This window comes from Pseudophryne corroboree, chromosome 5 (genome assembly GCF_028390025.1).
Source record: "Pseudophryne corroboree isolate aPseCor3 chromosome 5, aPseCor3.hap2, whole genome shotgun sequence".
Taxonomy (NCBI): Eukaryota; Metazoa; Chordata; class Amphibia; order Anura; family Myobatrachidae; genus Pseudophryne; species Pseudophryne corroboree.
In genome coordinates, this window is record NC_086448.1 from 389,046,623 (window position 1) to 389,059,210 (window position 12,588).

Below are 12,588 nucleotides of genomic sequence, written 5' to 3' on the forward strand. Positions count from 1 at the left end.
CAAACAGCTCAAATATTTTAAATGACGAAAAACACAATGAACAAGGCAACATAGTAATACAAGTCAACACACAACTAATGGTAGAGAGCAAACTTCTCAGCGTTGTGAGCCCACCGTGGACCAGTCCTGCTGCAACCTACGGCCAGGAGGTGAATCAGAAGGCGGCTTGTTAATATTCCACTCCGAGAGAGCCTTCATGCCCTCCTCTAGAGTAGAAATTGAAGTAGTGGAGCCATTTCTGTTGACCAGTAGACGAGTTGGTAATCCCCATCGATTTATGATACCAGCCCTCCTCTCAAGGCACTTGTAATGGGCTGAAAGGAACGCCGCTTATACAGTGTAGCTTGACAAAGATCTCCAAATAATTGCAGGTTTCAAGGATATCGTCACACTCATCAAAGGTTATGGCAGCCTTCAAGAGCACTTCCTTGATATGGAAAAAGTGGATTCGCATCAGGACATCCCGAGAGGCACCGCCTGGGGCTTTTCTCGCCTTCGGGAGTCTATGAATATGATCAATGAGGAGATCAGATGACTGTGACAGTAGGAAGAAGCTTTTGAAACAGGGAGAATACAAAATTGCGTAATCTGCTGTTCGAGACTGCTTCCGAGACCCCTCACAATTTAATATCATTGCGGATAGATCTGTCCTCCAAGTCACTGACTTTATCTCTAAGGGCCATCACTTCCTCCTCATGAAGAATGAGATCACTATGAGAACCCACGACTTTTCCCATCTTTGTCTCCAAATGATCCGTCCGACCTCCCAAGTCGTCAACGGACTGCTGACAAGCCTGGAGAGTCGTGCAGAATTCAGCCGCCACTTCGTCTTTAAATTGGGTCAAAAGATGTTTCATTGCGCCCACCGTGAGAGCATCTCCATCGCCAATCGGGCTCAGGTGGGATCCCATACCAATACTAGGTGAAGATCCTCCGGAAGCGGCAACAGGAGAACCTTTTGAAGTGGCAGGCACTCCGGGCTCCTTAGATTTGGCAGACTGTAATGAGGGTTTAAAGAAAGCAACCTGGGAGGCCGATTTAGTAACGGACGCTTAGGGGGCATCATAAATATAGAAAAATATAGTGTGACCAAACCGGGGGACCATCAGACAGAGGGTAAGAGAATTGCGATCTCTTTAATCAATCAACTGATAAACTCAGATCATTTAGTAGCATATATGTAGTCTTTGTACTCTTTTGAGGATTTATATTCTTTCCAAGGTAACCAAGTGGCTGTGAATTCGGAAAATTTCTCTTTGGAGACTAGGAGGATGTGCTCCATATTCATATAACAATTGATTCTAGTGAACCAAGTTTTCCATGTGGGTGGGGACGATGACCTCCATAGTGTGGGAATAACCGCCCGTTCTGCATTAGACAGATGGTGGAGTAGAGATGTTTTATATTGAACCAACGACATGGAAGAGTGGGATAGCAGTCAGAAGGCCAGGCCAGAAGGGACGAGGGTGTGAAGCATATCTTGGGAAATAGAGATTACATCATCCCAGTATGGCCGAAGTAAGGAGCAATTCCACCAGATGTGCAACAAGGAACCAGTGGTATTAAGACATCTCCAGCACTTATCAGTCATCCCGGGGTACATGGAATGGAGAAGGGAGGGGTGTCTGTACCATCTCATTAAAAGTTTATATTGGGTTTCTTTCACTTGTATACAGACAGAACTGTTGTGAGATTTGAGAAATATCATCTGCCAATCTTTTTCTGATAATTGAAACCTGAGGTCTCTCTCCCAAGCTAACTGGAAAGGTGGAGATGTCTGAGCACTGGGACTCTGTAATAATTTGTAAAGTGTGGAAACTGTATGCTGGAGGTCACACGTAGAGACACACAATCTCTCAAATGATGTTAGTTCCCTAGAGGTTAGAAGGTATCTGTGATTGGAGTACAAAAAACGTCTAAGCTGTAAATATTTTCAAAAGTCGTGTTGTGGAATTTCCCATTTAGATCGTACTTCCAAGAAATGTCTTACTCCCGAGGAGATCGCCAGCTGGCCTACACTGAAGAGCCCTTCTAAAGCCCAATTACGAAAGTGAGAAAGTGTTAAGCCGGGCAGAAAGTCAGCGTTGGCTAGAAAACAGGTCAACGGGCCGAAATCAGAAGTGAGGAAGGGCCAGTGGCATGCTTTTTTCCAAAAGGAAAGGGTCGTAGTGATAGTTGGGTGGGGAGGAGGCTTGAGAAGGTTAGGAAGCCAAGGCAAGATCTCGGGGTATTGTTGCATATAAAGCCCCTCCAGGACCACCCATTGCTTAGTCTCCCGACTCCTCGTCCAGTCCAGTTCTCTATTAAGCAAAATTGCCCAATAATAGCCTCAAATATCAGGTAGCTGGAAACCACCGCGTCAGGTGGAACGAATCATAGTGGACCGGCTAATTCTAGGCCGTTTCCGGGACCAAACAAATTGTTGTATCAAGAGTTGAATGGACCTGAACCAGGAGTCTGGAATCTGTATGGGAAGAGCCTGAAGTTTATAGAGTAGTTTAGGGAGAGTATTCATCTTCACAACATTCACCCTTCCCAACCAGGAAAGTGGTTTAAGATACCATCTACTGTAATCGGCCCTGAGAGTTCGAAGAAGGGGCATAAAATTCAATGAAACCAGACGGGAAAGATCACTCGGTAGTTGTATTCCCAAGTAAGAAATACGGGAGGTATGCCAAGTAAAAGGGAAAGATTGTTAGAGCCTGGCCACTATATCGGAGGGGTGGAAATGTTCAAGGCGCATGATTTGGACATGTTGATCTTAAAATTAGAAAGTGAACCGAAAGTGGACAGCTCCTTCATAAGATGGGGGAGGGAGGAAACCGGGAGCGTTATTGTAGCCAATAAATCGTCTGCAAACAGGGCCAGTTTGTGCTCTGTATCACCAACTCTCAGACCAGTAATACAATCATTGGCCCTAATGGCCATAGCAAGAGCTTCAATACAGAGGACAAAGAGTAAGGGAGACAGTGGGCAGCCCTGTCGTGTTCCATTTCCTATGGAGAAGGGATCAGATAAGGAACCATTAACTCGAACCCGGGTTGCAGGCGATCTATAAAGTCCCATAATCCTACCAAGTGCTCGGGGACCCAATGCGATGTGCCCGAGTACACACTTCATAAAACCCCAACTGACTATCAAAAGCCTTTTCGGCATCAGTGGATAGGAACACAGTGGGGGAGCTACCACGAGAAGCTATGTGGATTAAGTTCAAAACCTTGGTGATATTATCTTTAGCCTCACGGTTTGGGATAAAACCCACCTGGTCGTTTGTGAATAAGAGAATGCAGGAATATATTCAGTCTGTTCGCCATCAATTTTGCGAAAAGTTTGACATCAACATTAAGAAGAGATATGGGCCTATAGCTGGAGCACACGAGGGGTCCTTAACGGGCTTAGGGAGAACAGTAATGTGAGCTTCTAAGGATTGGCCTGAAAAATGAGTATCTGCGGAGAAGGAGTTAAAGGCCTGGAGGAGATAAGGGGATAGGAAACCTTTAAATTGTTTAAAGTAAGTTGACGAGAAACCATCCGGTCACGGACTCTTACCAGAGGGTGTCGAGGTCAAAGTGATTTCCAGCTCTTGCAGGGTAAAAGGTAATTCCAAACCTTCCCTGTTTGAAGAAGGAAGAACGGGATAAGATACCTTTTTCTAAATACGCCTTGGCCTTTAGAATATCAAAAAGAGGGGTAGCACCATCGGGTTGGTTCTCTAAGTTATATAAAAGAGAATAATACTGTTTTAAGCAGGCAGCTATTTCAGGAGTTTTGAAACGTAGGGTACCCCCGAGGTCCTTCACATTATTAATAAACAATGAAGTGTGTTGGGCCTTAAGTGCCTGGGCTAGGAGGCGTCCAGGTTTATTACCCCACTGGTAGTACTTAGAGTTGCATTTACGGATTGAAAGCTGGATACTGTCAGTGAGGGTCTTCTTTAGTTGTGCCCGCGTGTCAAGTAAATCTAAGTAATCGGTCTCCGACAGACGTTTTATGAGAGGACTCTAGAAAGTGGAGTCGTTGCAGTAATTTGGTGATGAGTGCTCTGTTTTTTCATAAATGTACCCAACTGTATAAGTTTATCCCGTATAGTGCATTTGTGCGCTTCCCACAGGATAACCTTAGAGACTTCGTCGGTATCATTTATGGAGAAAAATTCAGTCAAGGCCTTCTCAATTTCTCCCTTGCAATATTGATCCTGTAATAAGGATTCATTAAGACGCCAAGTCCATTGACCTGGGGTAGTTTGAGGGGTTGAGAGAGTTATGGACACCGGAGCATGGTCAGACCAGGTTATCAAGCCAATAGAAGAATCTATCAGTAAGGGAAGATGTCTGTGACTGAGGAATAGATAATCAAGACGAGAGTAAGCTTTATGTGGAGTAGAATAGAAGGAGTAGTCTCTGTCAGAGGGGTGAAGGACCCACCAGGAGTCAGCCAGCTGGAGATCGTGGAACAATCTTCTAACTTGGCAGTATTTACGTTGGGAGGTCCAGGGAGCATTAGAAGAAGAGACTAAGGATGGATCCATTATCCAGTTCAAATCACCCCCCAAAAAAACAACACCCGAAAAAAGAGATTCTATTTGGGAAAGTGCGGACCGAAAAAATGAAACCTGATCCTTATTAGGGGCATAAAGTGCAACAAACGTGTAAGGGTACATACATATTTTACAACGCACCACTAAAAGCCGACCTGGAATCAGCTTATGCACTGATATATCAGACAGCTGAAGGGTCCTAGAGAATAATATCACTACACCTTATGATTTAGAATCTGGGTTGTTACTATAAAAGGCCTGGGGAAAACGATAGTTAATCAGAGAGGGGCTGCGAGCTGAGATTCTAAAATGCGTTTCTTGGACCAAAGCAACATCTACTCTATCGGCCCAGAGAGACCGTAGAAGGGAGGCGCTTTTCTCAGGTACATTAAGGACCTTCGCATTTATCGATGATATTTTGAGTCTACCAGGTGATGTCATGGGAGGCACAAGTCATGGTAGAGAGCGGTGGGCCCGAAATGGTCAAAAAGAGGAAAGAAAAAGGAACAAGGAGGGAAGAGAAAGAAGCAAATCAAGTAGAAAAAACAACAACAGTCAAAAAAAACCTGCAATGGGGTAGCTGATCCATCTAAGAATCAGAAACCCAAGAGGCAAAGCAGCCAGGTGCGGGTAAGGGGCAAGTGGGGGAGCCACCGCCAAAGGCATATTGAAAAATGGGAAAAAATATTATAAAAATCATTACACATTAGTAGTTATAACTAACTGTAAACCTCGTTGACATGAAGAAATCTTCAAATGGTAGGAAAAAAGAAACCTCGTAATCAAGTAACAGGGGCCGACAATTAACGGCCCAATATATAATAGGAGGGACCTAGTCCCGATGACAACAGGATATTAGATTAAGTCTCATCAGCGGTTAGAAAAAGTTTCACACTTAAACCTAGAGAGATAATACATAAACAAACAAATGATAACAGGTTATCAATCAGGTAGCATTTGAGTCATTGTCAGAGGGGGAATCATCAGCTCTTTTCCTCCCGGTGTTCCGCACCTCCTGCCAAGGGATTCCAGTACTCGGGGATCGGAGAGGTGGCAATGCAGGAAAAGGGAAGTTCCAATCGCGTAAGTCAAGTTTCGGTAATCCAAGACCATTACAGAACATCGGGAGTTAAGAGTGTGGGTTTTCCCAGAAAAAGAGACTTGGAGATTGAAGGGGAAGCCCCAACGGTATTTCAATTGGCGTTTACGGAGCTCATCTGTTAGGGGTTTGAGGGATTTCCGCTGTTGGAGGGTATACCAGAACAAGTCTTGGTAGATATGTATCATTGAACCGTTAAAATCGACTCCATCGAGCTGGCGTACCTTGCGCATAATGTCATCTTTTTGAGAAAAATAATGTAATCTGCAGATGACATCAAGTGGTCTGTCAGCGGAGAGACCTCTTGGTTTCAGAGCACGATGGGCCCTATCGAAGGTGATAGTGTCGTTACGATCATTACCAAATATCTTGTTAAAGATTTTTGTAAGAGCATCAATCAAGCCTGTTTGAGGGATGTCTTCCGGCAAACCCCGCACTCGGATGTTATTTCTCCTCCCTCTGTTATCCAAATCCGTTAACCGCGTTTGGAGAGAGCGGATCTCAGTTGACTGAGCTTCAATGACATTCGTCAATTACTTCAGGAACGTATCAGAAGAGGCATGGTGATCCTCCAGATTCGACATCCGGTCGGAGAGGTTGGAAATGTCCTGTCTCATAGTAGCCAGTTCACGTCTCACAGTATCTTGTTTAGTGGGAAGATTTTTCATGTAGGCCAAGATGTCTCGTAAGTCCCTATTGCCTGGAGGGCAGATATGTGGTGCATCAGCACCTGAAGAGGATGAATGAGAGGCAGGCCGGGAGATGGAGGGGTTTGAAGCAGAAGAGTTTTCTGCAAGTGCGGGCGGGGTAGGTTGTAGAAATAGTCTCATAGCGGACTGCGACATGGCTCCCTCGTGTAGGAGGCGTACCGGTCTTTTGAGAAGATTTCTTATTCCTGGGGATCATTCAATCAGCATCAAAGAGCATAAATTCACTGAGGTCAGGAGATCGAGGTAAACTAAAATGACATAACTCACGGAAGGATACCTTCAGCGTGGTGGCTCCCAGTGGGATGGCGCCAACAAATCCTTACGGTATCAATGGCGGCAGCAGTAGCCTAGTAAAGCACACATCCATAGCATAAAACCACTGAGACGTCATGGCAGAGTAGAAAAGCATTCAACCAGAGACAGTGACTTAGAACCAGTCGTCTGACGTGATTGGAAATCGGCTTCATATATTGAACATGGAGAAAAACAATGCACAGCTCAGGTGAATTTCCCCAGGATAACAACCAGAGGGTGTTTTCTGTAAAAGCTGCAGCACAGGGTTTATACTTGGGTCTATCCTGTGTAATAGGTGCTTTGAGACAACAGGGCTGTAACACACTTTGACAGACAAAAGTGTCAGAGCAGGGTGCAAGCTGTAGCAGCACCACGTCACAGAAACTCCTTTCAATACAGCAGCTAAAAGGTAATCAACAGCTTAGAGGTGGCGAGGCAAGATGGCCACCGCAGTGAGGAGCCGAAGCACCAGGAGAGGATGTAGTGAGTACCTGTGTATCACGGTGTTTACAGGGGCTCCTAGGGGTGCTCTCTGGAGACACTGTCGTCCGCGGGGTCTGTGGAGTCTGCCTGCAGGAGGGAGCGCTGTTGGCAAGGTCTGCTGCGGCGTGCGCGCCACGGAGCCTGCCGTCCGGCCGCACCCGAAACTCCAGGCCCCGGCTTCCGGGGATCGACTAGGCCGCAATCTGCGGGGAGAGGCGGCCGCTTCCTCCGGTTCAGCTGCAACTCGGAGCACACGGCCAGGGCAGGGGGACAGTCACAGGAGCGCACTGGGACGGGGGGAAAGCTGTATTGAGCGCAATTAATAGGTATATGATACCGTTTTACAGAGGAGCACTACCAGAGCACGTCCTCTTCTCAGCCCGCCAGGCCACGCCCCTCCATATGCTGCTTTTTAACTCATGTGCTACATTCCTTCTGAGGAGGATTTTATGTGCAAGCCATGCTGGGACTTTCAGTTCCACAGCAGCTGCTGGAGACAGTTATGAATCCCTGTTGTGGAGGGTGCCATGTGGTAAGTCACTGTGACAGATGAGAGGCTACTACTAAAAGCCTCAAATATATACTTAACCCCATTTCTATGTACCCCTAATGAGAGCACTTATATTGCTGAAAAAAATAGCTTTCTATAATTTTTTTCCCATTAAAATAAATAAATAAATAAAAAATGCATATAACAGCCATTTGACCGAATTTAAGTACAACAAATAGTTTTACTAAGGTCATTATTAGACTTCGATAAGGTTTTGTTATATTAGTTTAACTTTGTTGGGGGTACAGGCAGATATCCCAATTTTGTCCTAAAATGATCTCAGGTTTTGCCGGCTAGAAATCTCGTGCAAATCCCATTTTCAAAATGTTGGAATAGGATAGGTGCGAAAAATGGGAACGCACATACCTCATAAACCGTTTACGCAGCAACTTTTGTGCGATAGGAGTGAAACGTTAACCTGCGATAACGTACTGTGTTTTTGCGGCTAATAGGATACCCACGATGATACTATGAGCTGCAGAAGAATGGGTTTGGCTCAGGGAGTTAACATAATTAAGAGACTTCTTCAGAATTCAAACATTCCTAGACAGGACTTAGTCTTTATCCATAAAGCTAACCTAAGTGGAGAGAGATAATGTACCAACCAATCTACTCCTAACTCATTTTACAGCATGTGTTTGAAAAATGAGTTAGAAGCTGATTGGTTTGTACTTTTTCTCTCTCCAATCTTTACTATACCACCTAGTTGTTCACCTGCACTCCAAGAAACATACCTATAAATTATCAAGAGAATCTACAGGTCTTCTGCTTAGCGACAGTGTGTAGGCTCCAAAATGGGATATAGTTAAAATGCCAGCTGTTGGGATCGCGGCGTTCAGGATACCGACACTGGAATCCCGACAGCAGACAATGCAGCCAGCCGGAATCAGGGCTATTCCCACTCGTGGGTGTCCATGACACCCATAGAGCGGGAATCAAACCTGTGGCGAGCTCGCAGTATGGTGAGAGCAGCAAGCCTGCAAGGGGACTCTTAGCAGTCGCCCCGTTGCTGGCATTCTGGCAGACAGGATGCCGCTGTCGGGATATTGACAGCTGGCATCCCGTCCGCCGGTATAACAGATCACACCTCTCCAAAACAGGTTCTGTGTTAAGTGATGCAGCTCTTGGCACTACTCTTAACTATCACAGACTTGACTGTCTTAACTTTTAGACTTCATCTTAACAAAAATGTGAGTGCTGTTATTTACTGACTTTACACAGTGGAAGGTGGTGGTTCACAATAGGTTTATAACCATAGCCCACAAATCCATATACTCCACTGCACATAATTATTACTAAACTCCAATAAAATATTTGAGTTCTCTACATGAATGAAATGTTGATAACCTACCTTAATACTATTTTTAAATAGAAAGCCCGGCATAGAATAGCCTCTTTTTTTATCTAGGGGTTCACTGAAGATAACTATTTGTTCAAAAAGGAAGACCCGCCTTTCTTTGCAGCGTGGTAGAAGTCCTGAGTCTTGGTCATTGACAAGAAATGTATCCTGAAGCAGAAGCTTTCCTTGAGCTACAATTTTGCCCTGTTAGAAATAGGAAAGTGGGTAAATAATGAAAATACTTATCTAAGTGAGAGGTTACTGCTCAACTTGCAAAGCATGGCACTGTATCACATTTATGTATTCTCCTTATTACAGACATATATTAGGAAAAAAGGAAGCGGAGAAGGAACACAGTTGTTTAAACAACTGTGAAATATGGTGGGAGTTCGAAACAGCAGTCTTAAAAGGAACAAATGTGAAAGTATTAAACAACTGGTATTGAATACACCTTAGGCGCTACCACCTTCTAAGAAAAAGTCACGTTCTATTCTTAATCAATAGTCCCAAAGTTGAATCTTGTATCTCACTTGCAGTATTCCTCCTTCTAGATGCAGAGTCCTGGACTGTTGGGGTGCCTGGAGGACTGCGTTTGGGAACCTCTGTGTTGGGGGTACTTGAGGACCGCTGTTGGAAACCACTGATCTACATGTTGTCCGCAAGGAAATTTTTAAGTATTTCGAAATTGGAGAAGAATTAACATCTAGAAGGAGGAATACTGCAAGTGAGATACAAGATTCAACTTTGGGACTATTGATTATAATAGAACGTGACTTTTTCTTAGAAGGTGGTAGCGCCTAAGGTGTATTCAATACCAGTTGGTTTCTACTAGCTTTTTCGGTGATTGGGAGTCACCTGAATACGTCTGGGCTGCTCTGTTTCCACTAAGCGCTATTTTCTGTTCCGCTCATATATTTTCTGAAATGTGAAAGTATTGATTGAGCTGAGGATATTAAGGGAAAATGGAAAGAACTAAGAAAATACTCTGTTTAAAATATATATATTTTGAAACAAAATACTTTATTGGAGCAAGAAGTCACAACTTTCTGGGAACAAGTACAAAATATTCCAGTTGCACAATAGCATTACACTGCTTTGTCAATAAAAATAGGCTTTTAATTACCTACCGGTAAATCCTTTTCTCGTAGTCCGTAGAGGATGCTGGGGTATAGATGGGACCTGTTGGAGCCACTGGCACTTTAAAAGTTTAATAGGGTGGGCTGGCTCCCCCCCTCTATGCCCCTCCTACCAGACTCAGTCTAGAAACTGTGCCCGAGGAGACGGACATACTTCGAGAGACGGAAGTACACAGATAGTAGTGAGATTCACACCAGCTCACACATAACAAAAAGGAAAGCCAAGCTAACAAACTTGGAACAATTCAGCAACGCCTGAAACAACAATACTGAACCAAGTAACAATGCAGGAATACAAAGCACTGGGCCGGCGCCCAACATCCTCTACGGACTACGAGAAAAGGATTTACCGGTAGGTAATTAAAATCATATTTTTTCTTGGTCCTAGAGGATGCTGGGGTCTATTTAGTACCATGGGGATGTACCAAAGCTCCCAGTACGGGAGGGAGAGTGCGGAGGTTCCTGCAGAACAGACTGACCAAACTTTAGGTCCTCAGAGGCCAAAGTATCGAACTTGTAGAACTTAGCAAACGTGTTCGACCCAGACCAAGTAGCTGCTCGGCAAAGCTGTAAAATCGAGACACCCCGGGCAGCTGCCCAGGAAGAACCCACTTTACGAGTAGAGTGAGTCTTAACTGATTTTGGACACGGCAAGTCTGCCGTAGAATAAGCATGCTAGATAGTGAACCTGATACAGCGAGAAAAAAAGTCTGCTTAGAAGCAGGACACCTAACCTTGTTGGGATCATAAAGGACAAATAAAGCGTCCGACTTCCTGTGATGAGAAGTTCTCTTCACACAAATTTTCAAAGCCCTTACTACATCCAAGGACTTTGAGGTAATTGAGGAGTCAGTAGCCACTGGCACCACAATATGTTGGTTGATATGAAAAGCTGACACAACCTTCGGAAGAAATTGCTGACGCGTTCTAAGCTCAGCTCTATCTTCATGGAAAATCAAGTAGGGGCTCTTGTATGACAATGCCCCCAATTTTGACACACGTCTAGCAGATGCCAATGCCAACAGTGTGACTGCCTTCCAATTAAGAAACTTGACGTCCACCTCCTGCAAAGGTTCGAACCAATGCAATTGTAGGAACTGCAGCACCACATTAAAATCCTAAGGCGCCGTAGCAGGCACAAAGGGTGGTTGGATGTGCAGAACCCCTTTCAAGAATATCTGAACCTCAGGGAGGGCAGCCAATTGTTCCTGGAAGAAAATGGAAAAGGCCGAAATCTGGACTTTTATGGAGCCTAAGCGTAAGCCCACATCCACACCTGCCTGCAGAAAGAGGAGAAACCGTCCCAGTTGAAACTCCACCGTTAGAAACTTCGTGGATTCACATACAGACACATTTTTTCCAAATTCAATGGTAATATTTACACGTAACTCCCTTCCTAGCCTGAAGTAAGGTAGGAATGAACTTCTTCGGAATGCCCTTCCGAGCTAAGATCTGGCGATCAACCTCCATGCCATCAAACGTAGTCGCGGTAAGTCTTGATAAGCTAACGGCCCCTGTTGATGGTCCTCGCAAAGAGGAAGAGGCCTCGGATCCTCCAGGAGTAATTTCAGAAGATCCGCGTACCAAGCCCTCCTTGGCCAGTCCGGAGCAATGAGGATCGCCTGAACTCTTGTTCTTTTTATGAGTTTGAGAATCCTTCGGATGAGTGGAAGTGGAGGGAACACATATACTGACTGGAAAACCCACGGAGTTACCAGTACATCCACCGCCACTACCTGTGGATCTCTCGACCTGGAACAGTACCTGCAAAGCTTCTTGTTGCAGCGAGAAGCCATCATGTCTACCTGAGGTACGCCCCCAACGGCTTGTCACCTCTGCGAATACCTCCAGGTTTAGACCCCATTCTCCTGGGTGGAGATAGTGTCTGCTGAGGAAGTCCGCTTCCCAGTTGTCCACTACCGGAATGAAGATTGCTGATAGCGTCACCGCGTGTTTTTCTTCCCAGAGGAGTATTCTGGTTACCTCTCACATTGCCGCTCTGATCTTCGTTCCGCCCTGTCAGTTTATGTAGGATACTGCCGTTACAATGTCCAACTGAACCTGAATGGCCTGATCTTGCAGAAGATGGTCCGCTTGTAGAAGGCCATTGTATATGGCCCTTAGTTCCAGAATGTTTATCGGAAGTATGGATTCCAGACTTGACCACCTTCCTGGAACCGATAGTGACAATCCAGCAGCACAAATCTGAGATAAGCCTGGTGAGGCGGCCAGATCGGAATATGAAAGTACGCATCCTTGATATCCAGGGATACTAGGAATTCCCCCTCCTCCAGACCTGAGTTTACCGCTGAGACTCGATCTTGAATTTGAATTCCCTTAAGTAGAGGTTCAATGACTTTAAGTTGAGAATCGGCCTTACCGAACCATCTGGTTGCGGCACCAGAAACAGGTTTGGGTAATAACCCTTGTGGTGTAGAAC

At 45.1% G+C, this 12,588-nt stretch overlaps 1 protein-coding gene across 2 annotated transcripts in view; it reads right to left on the reverse strand.

Moving 5' to 3' along the window:
- The window catches only part of TRIO (trio Rho guanine nucleotide exchange factor), a 1,426,902-nt gene that overhangs the window by 50,855 nt on the left and 1,363,459 nt on the right, over positions 1–12,588 (reverse strand). For both annotated transcript variants that reach the window (XM_063922713.1, XM_063922714.1), the window contains exon 46: positions 9,025–9,216. In XM_063922713.1, coding sequence (XP_063778783.1) covers positions 9,025–9,216 — 192 coding nt within the window. The remainder of the gene's footprint in view (positions 1–9,024; positions 9,217–12,588) is intronic.